Source organism: Solea solea, chromosome 19 (assembly GCF_958295425.1).
Source record: "Solea solea chromosome 19, fSolSol10.1, whole genome shotgun sequence".
NCBI classification, from domain to species: domain Eukaryota; kingdom Metazoa; phylum Chordata; class Actinopteri; order Pleuronectiformes; family Soleidae; genus Solea; species Solea solea.
The window spans coordinates 22,450,469-22,467,802 of NC_081152.1; the positions used below are offsets into that span (position 1 = coordinate 22,450,469).

The 17,334-nt window shown below is 44.6% G+C and overlaps 1 protein-coding gene across 11 annotated transcripts in view; it reads right to left on the bottom strand.

Annotated features, from left to right (window-relative positions):
* Window positions 1–5,087, bottom strand: part of vav2 (vav 2 guanine nucleotide exchange factor) — a 195,318-nt gene extending 190,231 nt beyond the window's left edge. For all 11 annotated transcript variants that reach the window (XM_058616868.1, XM_058616869.1, XM_058616861.1 and 8 more), the window contains exon 1: window positions 4,035–5,087. In XM_058616868.1, the coding sequence (XP_058472851.1) occupies window positions 4,035–4,238 (204 nt within the window). In that variant the 5' untranslated portion in view covers window positions 4,239–5,087. The remainder of the gene's footprint in view (window positions 1–4,034) is intronic.
* Between the last annotated feature and the right edge of the window lie 12,247 nt (window positions 5,088–17,334).

The window sequence follows — 17,334 nt, forward strand, 5'->3', positions numbered from 1 at the left end:
CACTTTCACTCACAGCTCAGCTATGCTGCAGGCCACAGGTCAAAGGTCACACAACATTAACGTGTTCACTTCCACAGAAGTCAGTCCATCGCTGCACGAGTGTGTGATGAGAAGTTTAGTGTTCTGACCTTTTCATCATCATCAATCACACACACACACACCACTGTTCTGCTGCCACAATCTGCTGTAACACTATTTATCAGTGAGGACTCCCCTCCCTCCCTCCCTCTCTCCCTCTCTCTCACACTCTTTCTCTCTCTCTCTCTCACTCCCTCCCTCTCTCTCTCCTCTCTCACTCTCACCTCCCTCCCTCCTTCCTTCCCTCTCAGGACTGGGATTAGAGGGAGGATCACAGTGAACTCTGTGATCATGGAGGTGAGAAGCAGCTGATAAATGACTCACATCTGAACATGACATCATGTTTTCACTTTGCTTCTTTTGTCTCTGCAAACAATAAAACTGTTTATCATCAATAAATGTCTTTAGATTCACAACATCATCTACATCAACATCTACAACAGTTTTTCCTACTGTCGCTGCTTGTGTCTCTGCCCACAGTGACATACTGTAGATTCAGTGACATACTGTAGACTCAGTGACATACTGTAGACTCAGTGACATACTGTAGACTCAGTGACATACTGTAGACTCAGTGACATACTGTAGACATACTGTAGACTCAGTGACATACTGTAGACTCAGTGACATACTGTAGACATACTGTAGATTCAGTGACATACTGTAGACACAGTGACATACTGTAGACTCAGGGACATACTGTAGATTCAGTGACATACTGTAGACTCAGGGACATACTGTAGATTCAGTGACATACTGTAGACTCAGTGACATACTGTAGACTCAGTGACATACTGTAGACTCAGTGACATACTGTAGACATACTGTAGATTCAGTGACATACTGTAGACTCAGTGACATACTGTAGACTCAGTGACATACTGTAGACTCAGTGACATACTGTAGACATACTGTAGACTCAGTGACATACTGTAGACTCAGTGACATACTGTAGACTCAGTGACATACTGTAGACATACTGTAGATTCAGTGACATACTGTAGACACAGTGACATACTGTAGACTCAGGGACATACTGTAGATTCAGTGACATACTGTAGACTCAGTGACATACTGTAGACTCAGTGACATACTGTAGACACAGTGACATACTGTAGACACAGTGACATACTGTAGACTCAGGGACATACTGTAGACACAGTGACATACTGTAGACTCAGTGACATACTGTAGACATACTGTAGATTCAGTGACATACTGTAGACTCAGTGACATACTGTAGATTCAGTGACATACTGTAGACTCAGTGACATACTGTAGACACAGTGACATACTGTAGATTCGGGGACATACTGTAGACTCAGTGACATACTGTAGACTCAGGGACATACTGTAGACTCAGTGACATTCTGTAGACTCAGTGACATACTGTAGACACAGGGACATACTGTAGACTCAGGCACATACTGTAGACTCAGGGACATACTGTAGACACAGTGACATACTGTAGACTCAGGGACATACTGTAGACTCAGTGACATACTGTAGACTCAGGCACATACTGTAGACTCAGGGACATACTGTAGACTCAGGGACATACTGTAGACACAGTGACATACTGTAGACTCAGGGACATACTGTAGACACAGTGACATACTGTAGACTCAGTGACATTCTGTAGACTCAGGGACATACTGTAGACACAGTGACATTCTGTAGACTCAGGGACATACTGTAGACACAGGGACATACTGTAGACTCAGTGACATTCTGTAGACTCAGGGACATACTGTAGACTCAGGGACATACTGTAGACACAGGGACATACTGTAGACTCAGTGACATTCTGTAGACTCAGGGACATACTGTAGACTCAGGGACATCCTGTAGACACAGGGACATACTGTAGACTCAGTGACATACTGTAGACTCAGGGACATACTGTAGACTCAGGGACATACTGTAGACACAGGGACATACTGTAGACTCAGTGACATACTGTAGACTCAGGGACATACTGTAGACTCAGTGACATACTGTAGACACAGTGACATACTGTAGACTCAGTGACATACTGTAGACTCAGGGACATACTGTAGACTCAGTGACATACTGTAGACACAGGGACATACTGTAGACTCAGTGACATTCTGTAGACTCAGGGACATACTGTAGACTCAGGGACATACTGTAGACACAGGGACATACTGTAGACTCAGTGACATTCTGTAGACTCAGGGACATACTGTAGACTCAGGGACATACTGTAGACACAGGGACATACTGTAGACTCAGGGACATACTGTAGACACAGGGACATACTGTAGACTCAGGGACATACTGTAGACTCAGGGACATTCTGTAGACTCAGTGACATACTGTAGACTCAGGGACATACTGTAGACTCAGGGACATTCTGTAGACTCAGTAACATACTGTAGACTCAGGGACATTCTGTAGACTCAGTAACATACAGTTGACTCAGTAAAGGCTGTGCTGTCCTGGCTGCAGCACTCTGTGGTTATACAAACTTCCTGTGGCACCCGGCGTTTCCTCGTGTTGGTGTTGGAAATGTGAACGAGCTGAAGTGGCTGCAGAGAGTTTTCCAGGAATGAAGGAAGCGTGTGGTGGGACGACGTCTTCTGTCCAAACCTCTAATCAAACCACAAAGTAGACTTGTGTTTCCTCCCAGTCTAAAAATACACACAGGCACTTATTCTTAGTTTCACTCACAGCAGAGAAAACCTCCCTGACTGTGAAGCTTTCATTTGTCCAGCTCTGCACTGAGGCCACGCCCACCTGCTCATCCAGAGGTTACCCTGGAACTCCTCAACAACAGCAGGAGAATTCACTTCTGAACGTTTCCCTTCAAACTGTCCACTCCAGCTGTCCTCACACAAAACACCGGGAGAAACAGCGAGTAAAGAAATGATGTCCAACAATTGTCCTTGTTGTCTCTGGTTTGTCCACAGAGACGGAACTTCTACAACTCTAGAATTTTAATAGAGACGTCATTGATGTAAAGAAACTATGTGTTTTCATTACTGAAGAGATTGAGGAAAAGAGATTTTATGATTATATTATTATTTTATATATAATAACATATATTATATTATATATTATATTATATCGTTGTTGTTGAAAGCCTTTCATTGAACTGGTCATAAACTGACCCGCCCACAGTCTGAAGCTGAGGTCAAAGTTCACGTGCAACCGATAACGTAATAACGGTTATTACGTTATCGGCCTTGCATTTAAAAAATCCTAATTCGTAACCAATTATGTTACAGAATAAAAAAGGTCCAAAATCCATCATCATCAAGTATTTATCACAACACAGAGGAAATAAAAGCAGAAATATCACCGTAAACACTTCTTTATGAAGAACGACGTAACAATGTCAAAGAACTTCACTCTTGACGAGTGAGAACCAAACAAAATCAAATCATCACTCATTCAAACGTAAATATGACGGAAACCCCCATGGAACCAGGTCCACAGACACCACTTTAAACCTGAATCTGCTCATTTTATTTTACTGCACACATAAAGAAAATATGGTTAGTTTGGAGTCAAAAAGCAGCTGCCACCTGGTGGCCGGAGGATCAAACAACAACAACAACACAAAACTAGTGTCCAGAACATTTCCACATCAACATCACAGCAGTTTCCTTCCAACACCACATTCTCCACCTACTGTGGAAGCTGAATCTGAATGGAACTGTGACACACCCACTTCACCTGAGCAGAATCTGAATGGAACTGTGCCACACCCACTTCACCTGAGCAGAATCTGAATGGAACTGTGCCACATTGTGATCACACAGTAGCTGTTACTGAGCTGAAGGAACACACTGGGCTTGTTGGGACATGAATGTTTGAGCATCAGCTCAGAGTGAAACATCCAGCAGTGAGAGGATGAAAACTGATCATTCATCCACTCACTCACTCACTCACTCACACAGAGAGAGATAGAGAGACCTGAGATGACTGACCTGTGACATCTGAGGTCTAAAGTTGATCTCCTTCAGGTCCACGGATCCCGGTGACAGGTTGTGTAACATCTGGCACAGAAGAACTCCGTCTCTGAGAGCCTGAGCTAAATCGAACACTACCGCTGAGGGCCACACCACCCGGTGGTTCTGAGGCAGAACTTTACAGTCGATCAACCAGCGGCCACATTGTCTCCACTCCTCCATGATGGATGTCTGTCTGTCTGTCTGTCTGCTGCTCACACACACACACACACGCACGCACGCACGCACGCACACACACACACACACTCACTCACTCACAGCGAGTCCAGGCTCCGGTTCACAGCCGGGCTGAGGGCGGAGGTTCACGGCGTCACAACAGCACGAGGCTCCGTGTTTGAATCATTCACACAATCAGCGGAATAAACTAAAGACCGTGAGCGACAGACACACTCTTCATCTTCATCTTCATCAGTGCACAGTCATCATAATCCAGGTCCAGGCTCGTGTCCGCTCACTCCGCAACATTTACTGAGACAAAAGCCAGCAGACGTGCTGCTGATGAGGAGCCAGAGGAAGACTCCGCTGATCCTCTTCATCCTCAAAAAGTTTCCTCCGCATTTTCGAAAAATAACAGAAAACTAAAAGACACGAGACTGAATGAGGAGCAGGAGCAGCTGCACGCGACTGTAACCAAATCACAGCAGCGGTGACGAAGGTGATGAAGATGAGGGTGAACACGGGGTTTCTCCCCGATTCTCCTGCGCGTCACAAACACGGAGTCGCGGTGATTTCCAGAGGAAAAGCAGATCCACGGAGCACAGTCCGATCTTTGTCTTCAGTCCGATTCACGTCCAGTCTGATCATCGGACTGCACACACACTCACACACTCACACACACACACACATTCACAAACACGTCCAGGCGAGGAAAAAACGAGAACACGAGCAGCGCGTTACTTTGATTCGCGCCTTTTACGCACGAGCTAAAAACAGCGTAACGCGCAAACACAGACTCGCTTTCCTGTGATTCTGCCTCTCTTCCGCTCCCCTCTCCCTCTGTGTGTGTGTGTGAGTCTCTCCCTCTCTCTCCCTCTCGCTCGCTCTCTCTCTCGCGCGCGCGCGCAGACCCTCTGTTTTCTTGTTTTGTTTTTTGTTTTCTTGTGAAGTTCCGGTGCGTTTTTCACGGATTTTCTGACGCAAACGTTCCCACTTGAATCCGCACTTTAGTTAAAGACTCTCCCACTCTCCACGGACGTGACTCTCAGGGAGTGAGATGTTTGCAGTGGGAGCTGTGGATGAGTGCGCCCTCCCACGGAGGACGTGGTCACTGCACGTGAGTGAGAGTTCAATACAAAATCCATTGAAAACATTGTTGTGATTGGACACACATTAAAACAACACATTAACATTTTAGACAGAAAGTGGAACACTATGATTTGATACAGTGTGAATTTTAACAGGTGTTCTTCTTCTCTGTTTGCTTTCTTCCTTCCTTCCTTCCTTTCTTTCTTCCTTTCTTTCTTTCTTTCTTTCTTTCTTCCTTTCTTTCTTTCTTTCTTTCTTTCTTTCTTCCTTTCTTTCTTCCTTTCTTTCTTTCTTTCTTTCTTTCTTCCTTTCTTTCTTTCTTTCTTTCTTTCTTCCTTTCTTTCTTTCTTTCTTTCTTTCTTTCTTTCTTCCTTTCTTTCTTTCTTTCTTTCTTTCTTTCTTCCTTTCTTTCTTCCTTCCTTTCTTTCTTTCTTTCTTGTATTATCTAACTTCAGGCTCATTTTCGATCAAAAGCAGAAACATCCATTGAGCTGCTGTTCCTCACTTGTGTGTGATTACTGTGACACAATCATACTAACGTCATTGTAACGGACTTGATCCTGTGTGAATTGTATCGTATCGGTTCTTTCCTTTCCCAGTTTCCCTGCTCTCCCTTTGATTTCCCTGCAGAAATTCATAATTGGCCCATGAATCACTTCATTATCACGAACATCGACGTGCCACCTGTTCCTTGTAAAATCGTCCTCTTGGTCACGACTCATTACTTTTTAAACTCAATCATCATCGTCGTCCACAGAGAAGCCACGTATTTGGCTTATTTTTCTCCACGAATGAAAAAGAACAGTAGAATCATCTTCATGTGTTCATGTGTTCACATGTTCATATGTTCATGTGTTCATGTGTAAATTCATCCATATGTTTCAGGTCTTCACCGTCTCCCTGGTGACAGAGATATTGTCACTGTATAAAAGGCTATTATTTTGAAGTGTCATAGCCCTCTTTCCTGCTGCTATAGAAAGAGAGAACAGCAGCGCTTGACGCAGTTAAGAAATAATAACAGCCACGTGTGCTTTTTATTGACACTCCAGTGTGTAAGTGAATGAATGAACAACTGTGTGTGTGAGTGTGTATACGTACACGCGAGTGTCGAAATAAAGCCCACTGCATAGAAGTGATACCGGTCCCTCTCTCCTTCTTGTGTCCTGACCGACACACCATCTTGGAATCAGCTGTAGTCCCTTAACTCCTTTACAGTCTCAATAAAAAACATCTGCACAAAGCAAGCAGATCCACTTTTCTATGTTGATAACAGCATTAAAATGAAGAAATCAAGAGACATTTAGAATAAATACAAATGTGCGATTAATTGCGATTAATCTCGAGTTAACTATGACATTAATGCGGTTAATCACGATTAAATATTTGAATCGTTTGACGGCACTAATTAATACCTGTGATGTTTAACAGCAGGTTTTTGAACGTATGACTAACGTTAAGATGAAGGTTAAAGTTTAGGTCGCGTGGCTGCTGATGTTCCGCACACTGATTCATTCTACGATGAACAAATGGCCTTTCGTTTGGTCAACGGAGCCTTGAGATCACTTAACCTTTAAATACCACTGAAGATCCTGTCAGACTCAAATACAGCTCATAAATCTTTGATCAGGTCATTTTTCCACAGTTTGTTCACGACGTTTAAAGAAAGGAGATTTTACTCTGAGCCATTCAAGACAAACTTTATTGACCTGTTTTTATCATTCTCATCATTTCATGTCAGGGTTATTGAGAAATGACATTTTATTTCATGTGTTTTTTCTTTTGTTCTTCTGTCGTGGTTTTATTATGTTCATTTCTTTACTTATTTTGCTGAAAAAACTGATAAAATGGGCACAACTGCAGCTAAACAAAGGTTTAAAACCCTTTTTTCTCACAAAATGATTTCACAGTTTTGTCAGAACTATTGTATCGAGGTTGATGAGTCACTGATCACTGGTAAATGTAACCAGATGTTTATCTTCCACAGATAAACACGTGAAATTACAAACTCAGCTAAATCTGACCTGGATAAATAATGTATGTTTATGTTTTTTCCCGTCAAACTTAATACAGAACATTTGTTTAATCCGCTAATTAGCAATTAAGATTCTTTAAATGTCACATTAGCATAAATCATTGACGTGAACACAAGTGTCTGCATGTGCACTTTATTCTCCACGTTCTGATTTAAAGAGACGACGTGAAACTGCACCAGTTAAACAACAAAAGATCCATTAATGACAGCGCGCGTGTGTGTGTGTGTGTGCGTGTGTGTGTGCGTGCGTACGTACGTGTGTGTGTGTGTGTGTGTGTGCGTGCGTGCGTACGTGTGTGTGTGTGTGTGTGTGTGAGAGTGATGGTCAGAAATGAGCAGTTGTCACTGAAGTCGTGTTATTGATCAGTGTGGAGGTTGTTGAGGTCGATGTTGTCATGTTTGTGTGTCTGCAGTGATGATGTGAAAATGAACATACACTGTGATCACATGGTTTCAGCTCATTTCTCTGTAAATGATTTGTTTCGTGCAGTTTGAGATGAAAGTTTTCTGCGTCAACAAACAACAAACACACAATACTACACAACTGTAATAATATTATTATTATCATGCATTTGTCATGATGTTTCATCTTATTGTCATTGAGAGTGCAGATGTTTACAACAGGTCAAATAAAGAGGTTAAAGGTCGACAGTTTTAATCTTTTTAATGATAATAATGTCCATTATTAATTATTATCTGATCTTTTAAAATGATAATGTTATAAAAAGAATTCTAGAGATTCGAGGCATGATCACTAACTTAACTATAATGTAATGATACGTGATCGCCATCTTCTGGTGGATCTCTAAAACTACAACCACTTTAAACTGCACTTATTTATTTATCTTTTATATTTTGTATGGTGCCGTTTTATGACTATGGCTTCTCTCTGACAGATTTCCCAGAATGCTCTGGTGTTTTCGTGAGAGTGAACTCAGTGAAGCGTGAAGAAGAAGAAGCAGAGCAGACACTTTCTGTACAGCAGCTGAATCTAAAGCCATGCTTTTTAAGATCAACTCAGCTGAAGAAAAACAACAAGACTTAGACTGATTAACCAGCATATTAGATATTAGATATATATACATAAATGTGTATGTATATATTTATACATATATATGTATAATATACATATACATGTATATGTATATATTATATGTATATATATATATATATAATATATACATATACATGTATATGTATATTATACATATATATGTATAAATATATACATACACATTTATGTATATATATATATACATATACAGTATATGTATATATATATATATATATATATATATATATATATTATTTGGATTGAAAAGACTGAATCTGAAGTTGGATTTGGTCAGAACTGGCTAAAGAAACCAGCGTCAGCCATAAAAACCCACACGAGTCGAACTTCAGTTAAAACCTCCTCTCGCTCTAATTCATCCTGATGAACGCGTGAACGTGTGAATCCAAATTCCACACACTGTTGAATTCGTTCAATCATCAATCGACACACACACACACAGAGACAGAACGACACAGTCACAGTCAGACACACTCACACATACACACACACACACACACACACACACACACAGACAGTCAAAGACACAGACAGACACATACACACACAGTCACAGACAGACACACTCTAACACATACACACACACACTCACACACCCACACTCAACTCAACTTTATTTATAAAGCGCTTTAAGCAGCCGTAGCTGAGACAAAGTGCTGTACAAGAAATAAAACAAAAAGTAAAACAATAAAAAATATTAAAACAATAAAAACAACAAAAATGTTAAAACAATAAAAACAACAAAACAATAAAGATATTAAGAGAATAAACACAATAAAACACTAAAAACAAGAGCAGAGTCTCATGCTGTTACTAGAGCCACTCGGACCAAACACCATCACTTCTGTCTTCTTTTCATTGAATTTTAAAAAGTTCAGAGACATCCAGTCTTTAATGTCTTCAAGACATAGCAGAAGTGACTTCAGACAGGCATTTGTCTTTTTCAGTGGCACATAGATCTGACTGTCGTCAGCGTAAAAATTAAAGGAGATGCCGTGTTTTCTCAGGATGGAACCCAAGGTAAGCAGATACAGAAAGAAGAGCAGGGGCCCTAAAATTTAACCCTGTGGAACCCCATATGACAGAGGAGCAGAGCAGTTTTCAGAGCCACCAAGGCGTACACACATAGATCTTCCCTCAAGATATGATCTGAACCAATTTAGGGCACTACCTTTAATGCCCACAAGGTGCTGCAAGCGTGACAGTAGAATGTTGTGGTCTACAGTGTCAAACACTGCAGTTAGGTCCAGCAGGACAAGGACCACGTGGTGACCAGAGTCAACCGCCACGAGGATGTCGGTAAACACTCTTAATAAAGCTGACTCCGTACTATGCATTGTTTTAAAACCAGACTGGAAAACCTCCAGGATATCATGCTCATCCAGGAACGACTTCAACTGAGCGTAGACAACTTTTTCCAGGATTTTAGAAATAAAAGGCAGCTTGGAGATAGGTCTATAATTGGCTAGCATACTACAATCAAGGCCAGGTTTCTTAAGCAGGGGTTGCACCACAGCATGTTTAAAACTTTGGGGGACAACACCAGAAGACAGGCTGCTGTTAATAATGGCCAGAACTGACTGCCCTATACAAGGGAAAACCTCTTTAAAAAAGTGAGGTGGGACAGTGTCAAGGGGAGAGCCTGATGGCTTAATCTGGCCAACCACTTTTTCTAAGGCAATCAAAGACACATGCTCAATGGAATCAAGCACAGCTGAGCAAAGAACATGGTCAGAGGGGTCAGATACCGGTGTGGTGATGAGAGCCCTTGCGGTAACAACCTTATCAATAAAGAAATTCAGGAAGCTATTACACATTTCAGGGGATTCCTCTGGGCACGCAGGCTGAGGTGAGCCAAGAACAGATTCAATGGTTTTAAATAACACACGTGGGTTTTGAGAATCGGATTCAATAATGTCTGACAGGTGCGCTCTTCTGGCCTCTTTTACAGTGTTCTGGTAGCAGCGCCAGCAGTCTTTTAGGATTTGGCGAGAAACCTGCAGCTTGTCCTCCTGCGTATAGCTTTGCGGCAATCCTGCCTGGCTGCACGAGTTTTCGCATTGAACCAGGGCTCAGGTTTAGCTCTGGGCTGCACAGTTTTAAATGGAGCCACAGAGTCCAGTATGGTTAGGCAGGAGGAGTGAAACCAGGAACTGAGCACCTCCGTGTTTGGAGAGGTTAAGTCAGCGCGCTGGTTAAAGGCAGCAGAGAACTGACTGGCAGTGACAGGGTTAAAAATCCGACGGCAGCGAGCAGGAACGCCAGATTTAACTGCAGCGCAGGAGACAACAGCTTCAAACAGCACTGGCAAATGATCCGAGAACACATTGTCACAGATTTCCACCTTTGACACAGACAGACCATGACAGAGGACGAGGTCTAGTGTGTTTCCATGTTCGTGTGTGGGGCCAGACACACACTGCTCCAAATTAAAAGAGTCAATAAGGCTTAAAAAGTCGTTCACCAACTGTTTATCAGGACAACACACGTGAATGTTAAAATCCCCTACAAGGAGGACACGATCATACTTGGGCATAATTTCAGCCAGAAGATCGGAAAAGTCATTTAAGAAGTCTTTATTGTATTTGGGCGATCGGTAGATGACTGCACACAGCACCGGGTCGGAGCGACCCATCTCAAATACATTTGTTCAAAGCTGGAAAAGGAGGGTGAGAAAGAGCACTGCTTGCAGTTAAAATCATTTTTATAAACAGTCGCCGTCCCTCCTCCACGACCCGACAACCTTGGGGAGTTAAAATAAGAACAGCCAGTCGGTAAAAGTTCGATCAGAGGGCTGCACTCACCGCCGCCGATCCACGTCTCTGTCACGAAGAGGAAGTCCAGGCAGCGGGAGTTGAAGAAATCCCTCAGGATAAACGTTTTGTTCACCAGTGATCTGGCGTTCACCAGGCTGAACCTGGCAGGAGCCGGAGGCTTCGGTTCGGCAGACCGCGAGGCCCGTGGCAGCGTCTTCAGAAGCGGGCGGTTCACGCCACGCTGAGAAAGTCGCGGAGGGCGGATGCGGCGGGGCCGGAGTCCCTCAAATGAGCCGGTGACAGGTACAAGGCAGGCGTCGATGGGATCCAGGAAACGCCTAGGCACGGCGAAGGGATGAATTAATCCATGTCCTATTGTACCAGCCAGATTATCAGCTTTACCAGCTGGCCACCGGGTTTACCGCAGGGCGGAGACGCTTCCGCCGAGGAAGTGGAGCGGGAGCCCGGCACAGGTGAGTCGGGATCCCCGCTAGTAGCGGGGGCACAGTTTTCTGCCCACTATGCTTAAATGCACATAGTTCTCCGACATTATGTCGAAGATCCAAAAGAGCCTGGCGATCATACACCAGCAGAGACTCGATCTGATTAGTGCTTAGTGTTATAAACAACAGAAATATCAGCCATTGTAGGAGCAGACGGCAGCCAGCAACACACGGCGGCGCCATCTTTGTCAACCGGGGACCGGGGATGCAAATGGGCCAGCGTCCAAGACTTCCTCTGTGGGCAGTGCAACCCCACTGGGTGGTTGAGTGGAGGGCTCAGCAGGGGTGTTTTGGTCGTGATTGACTTTAACGGACCCGGTTGTCATCGTTGCCCGCTCCACATGTGTATATTTTGGGGGAGGTGGGGGGGTCAGCTGCACTGCCAATTGGTCCGGGACGCCAGCATCATTAGTTGTGCTATTCAGTGAGATTGAGAGGAGTTCCGGGGTATGGGTGGGTTTCTTGTCTGGTGGGTTGGGGGCATGGATCTGGGCCTACACTTCCACTAGGGTGCGTGGTATATGGAAAGTCTCTGTGGGGCCTGGGGTGGTGGTAGGGTGGGGAAATTAATTTCTTCTTCAGGGATGGTGGGGAGGGTAAGGTCCAGGTTGTTGGACCTTGTGCTGTGGTGGGGGGGCAATGTCGGAGGTGGTTCTGGTCCACTGTGGTGGAGTCTGTGGGAGGTGGTGGACTGCATGCACGGTTTGTTGCATCAGCCTGGGGCCGTAGCGTTTCCTGGCCCAACCAGTGGCAATTTGGACGGCCAGGGGGTTACGGGGTGTGGAGAGAAGAGAGGTTATGGTGGCTTGGTAATTGTCCTTAAGCACACACCATCACTTAAACATGTGGTCACAGAGGGGAGGAGTGACATCAGCCAGGTAGTATTTGAGTCTTTTAATAGTTCATTACTTATCTTTTTGTGATCAATTATTTATGGATCCAGAGGCAAGACAGTTACAAATCAAGTATACATGCATTCAGATTCAGGGTAAAATGCAGCAGTGAGATATTGCAGACATTTGTGTAATTGTGCAACTCCATGGAAATAAATAAGTAGATAAAGTTTATAACTTACATAACATATCTTAATGAGACTGGTGCTTAAAGAATGGAGTGGGAACTGCATTGCAGTATATTGTAATGTAGTTTTTAAGAAAAGGAGAAATGACAATGAAGGACAAATGAGGGAAATATTTGTGGAACCAGCTGCTGTCACTGAACACAACTAAACACAGTGCTTACTGGACGCTGTACATCTGATTTACAGAGACGCACTGATGGCCTCCCTTAGGTGGATGTACAAGTTCACAGCCTGAAAAGGATCTGTTGGTGGAGTCAGATGGGACTCAGCCATAAAGATATTGCATAGTTCATAAACATCTTTATTGCATGGTATAGTCAGCCGAAAGACACACTCATGTTTGCACAGTTGAACATGTTCATCTTCAACAGGGGAAAGGAAGTATCTTGTCTGGTACAGTTCAGGCAATGCATACATCACACTGGGCCGACCAGTGGGGACATTCATGTTTTTTGATGGTCTGATTGTGTGTGCATCCCAAACCTGTGCAGTGTCATCCAATTCATCATGTAAAAAATATAAATATATATAAATTTAGGAGGAACAACATATCAGGGCATTCCAAAATATAATTAATTAACTCACCTGGATGAGTCCCATGCAGCAAAACTGAAGGAGGTTTTTGTCCAGAATTCCACCATCAAAGAGTCTGTTGTCTCTGAGGTCTGCAAACAGGGATATCCAGAACTCCATGCATTGTCTTCAAAGAAAACCTCAACAATATTCAATTCTTTGTTTAGCAGTGCTGGCTCTCTACAAATAACTATCAAGGGTGTCATCTTGGTGAGTCGAGACAAGGAAACGCTGAAAGCCTCGAACATAGCCATTTTCAGTTCCAAGATCGCCTCTCACAACTCTAGGGCTGCCCTTTAAACGCTGTACTGCTTCCATGTAATATCCTCCAATCAACTTTGGGTCACTGCTTGTTGTGTAGGCATTGAGCCAGACTATTTTCCTCGAAAAACCATCAATACATCCATTGATACATATGCCATATTTCTTTAATTTGTCGTACGAGTCCAGGTGCCAGATAAAGTTCGGCCCTCTTGAGAAGTACCTCCTCCGTCTGAGACGTCCTGCTTGCCTGCTTGCCACTCCTCTGGGATCCAGCTCTTTTAACACCAGCCGCACATCTTCTTTTCTCACACACAGAATGTTTTCTCTACATTTCGCGTACGTTCACCGATATCCATGAAGCTGCCCAGAGAACAGCAGTTCATTTCGAATAAATTCAACCACCAGTGCTAATTCTGAGTAGACTTCCGACGAGCGTGTCCCCTTTCGCTTAGAACTCTTTTCAGATGCCTCTCGCTTATCTGATGACCATGTCTTCTGTCTAGGACTAGACATATATGTTTGTATTTGAGGCCAATCTCAAAATAAAAATCAATCAATCTTCCCCACCGGTGTGAAGGCTCCATTGTTTTGATTTGGCCTGACCCGGAAGCATGTGACATAAATAACACAAGACCACACAAAGGGCGTGGCAGGTCTGTGGCCTAAGGTGATGAAGCACCAGTCATTTCATGGTCTTCATCACGTGCAACGTCAGGGCTACAGGTCTGAAGTCGTTCGTCTCTCTAGGATGGGGTTTCTTTGGGACTGGAATGATGCATGATGTCCTCCACCGCTGGGGAACCCTCCCCAGTCCCAAGCTTAGGTTGAAGATGTGCTGAAGGGGGTGACCCAGTTCTTGCGCGGAGGCCTTCAGTAGTCGACACTCCATCTGGACCTGCAGCTTTGTTAGGGCGCAGCCTCATCAGCTCTCCATAAACATGAGCTACTGTGATCGTGTGTGGTTTGGTGGGGGGTTGGGAGGTGTCCTCATCCGTGTTTGTGGAGGCTTGCGTAGGTTAGGGGGTGTGGGCAGCTGCTTTCAAATGTGTGAATGGGATGGGGTGATCAAACCTGTTAAAGAACTGGTTTAACTGGTTTGCCCTTCCCACATCACTCTCCATGGGGGTTTTCTCTTGGAGCTGCAGCCAGTAATTGTCTTCATGCCCTCCCACAACTCCCTCATGTTGTTTTCCTGCATCTTTTGTTCTATCTTCCTCCTGTACTGCTCCTTCTGAGCTGGATTCTTCAACGTTCCAACGTCCATACAGAAGTTGATATATTCAGTTTTGCAGTCAACCACCGCCTCAGTGTGCTTATTGTGGGACCCATGCAAAGCATCCCAGTCTGTGGTCTCAAAGCAGTCCTGTAGAGCCAGTTCAGCCTCAGGAGACCACTTCCTGAATGAGCGTTTGACTGTTGGCAGCCTCCTCACTCTTTGGATGTAGTGAGGTTTTTACAGGACCAGATTGTGGTCAGCTTTCCCCAGTGCAGGCTCTGCAGCCTCAGTACAGCTTCCACACGTCCACAGGTAAACACGGAACCACACCGATGCAGGACTTTGCTCGCATGCAAAAGGTTGCATATATTATATTTACCTCCCTCCAAAATAACTATTTACAGTGTAGTACACAGTGAGGCCGCTGTACTATCAACAAGGTTATGTATGAGGGCGGGAGTAAAATCACAAAAGGTACCTTCAGATGTACTGACATATGGCACTGAGTTAAATAACCAAGTTATACAGAATAAATCAATATAATTGTCAGAAATTAGATCATTTATTGAAACAGATTTTGAGGAGAGTGACCTTATATTTAATAGTCCACATTTAAAAGTGGTATTATTTTAATCTATTTTATTGTTGGTATTAATCTTTATTAAATTAGAATGTCTAACTCCTCTTCTGTTTGTTATTGATTTATTTACTTTAGTTTTTACTTTAGTAGGTCGAGGGACAGACACAGTCTCTATGGGGGTTTTAATTGGTGACTGCTCGAAAAGAAGCACAGAGAAGCATGAAAGACTGCAACTCTGTGACCTGGTCTCAACTCTGGATTGTCATGGGTTTCTAATAAAAATGTCCTAAACTTCTAGATAAGAGAGCTGCTCCATCCAAAGTGGGATGGACGCCATCTCTCCTCATGAGACCAGGTTTCCCCCAGAAGGTTTGCCAGTTATCTAAAAACCCAATGTTGGTTTCTGGACACCACCTCAACAGCCAGCAGTTGAATGACGACAGGAGAGAGCAGGAGAAGGAGAGGGAGAAGCCATCGCTGCTAAGATAACTTGTTGCGCTAGCAAAGAAAGAAACACCGTACGTGAATCTATGTGAACGATAGAGTTTAAGAAAAAGTAGCGGGTGAAAGTATTAGTCAATTCAATAAAACGAGTGTTTGTTCAGTTAATCGATCGTTACAGTAGATAGAGAACCGCAGAGAGAGCAGGAGACACACAGCGTAACACCAGTGGAAGCACAGGAAGTGACACAATACGTTACCGCCAGGTCAGAGGTCTGTTGTTGTCTGTCTCAGGACAAGGGGGATTTCCTGTTTTGCTCTGTCTCGGGAAGAAAACTCTGCTCTGCTCTCCTACTCTCTCCTCACCTGCACCTAGGATAAGCAGGATTTCATGTTTCTCTCTCACTCTCTCTCTCACTCTCTCTCTCTCTCTCTCTCTCTCTCTCTCCCTCTCAGGTCGCTGTCCCTTTTGACAGTACATGTCCAGCAAGCTGGCCAAGTACAGGATCAAGTCGTGGGTAGCCTGCGATGAAAGTCCAGCTACACCTGGAAGATGCAGGTCTACACTGGGAAGCCCCCCGCAGAAGTCGGACGAGCACAAGGAAGAGGACGAGGACGAGGAGTGGAACCACAGAGAGGAACCGGGGTGTGCGCAGATGAGGAAGAGGATGGGAAGCGGGAACCCCAGACAGGAACCGGGGTATGCGTGTATTGCTCGACGTCACTGAGGGACTGAGCCCTCCCCGCAACGTCACCTGTGACAACTTTTTCACGTCCTACGAGCTCGGACAGCAGCTCCTCAAGAGGAGCTTGACCTTAGTCGGCACGGTCAGGAAGAACAAGCCTGAGCTCCCGCCGTGCTGCTCTCCTACGTGCCCAAGAAGAACAGGAGCGTGATGTTGATGAGCATGCTGCATGCAGGCGCCGCCCAAGTCAGCGACCATGCCGACACGAAGCCCGTCGCCATCATGCAGTACAACGCTAACAAAGGCGGCGTGGACGACCTGGACAGCTCCGCCGTGCTTGTCAGGGCAGCCCGGGTGTCCCAGGGAGCGCTCGTCTCGTCCCCCTCGTGGTTCATCTGTGGCGGACGCAGCATCAGCAGCAACAGGGGCAGCATTGGTAGCGAGCGAGAGGAAGAGGTGCCAGGTCTGCCCCACGAAGAAGGACAGTAAAACGCACACCATGTGCCACTGGTGCTTGAAATATATCTGCCGGGGCTGCGCTCTGCCATAATGCCCTGTCTGCGCCAACAGAATAGATCAACAATGAACAACGTTCACACAGTGTGTTCACCTGTGGGGTGGAGGGGGGAGGTTGATCAGGAGCAAGATGAGGTGATGAGGTGAAGAGGAGGAAGGAGGTGAGGACAGGGTAAGGAGGACACAGGCTGGCTGTGGGATATGGAGGCAGCAGGAGGGTTAAGAGCAACAGGAATTAAACAGATTCATCTATGTACAGTTTAATACTGACACAGAATAGAATCACAGAATCT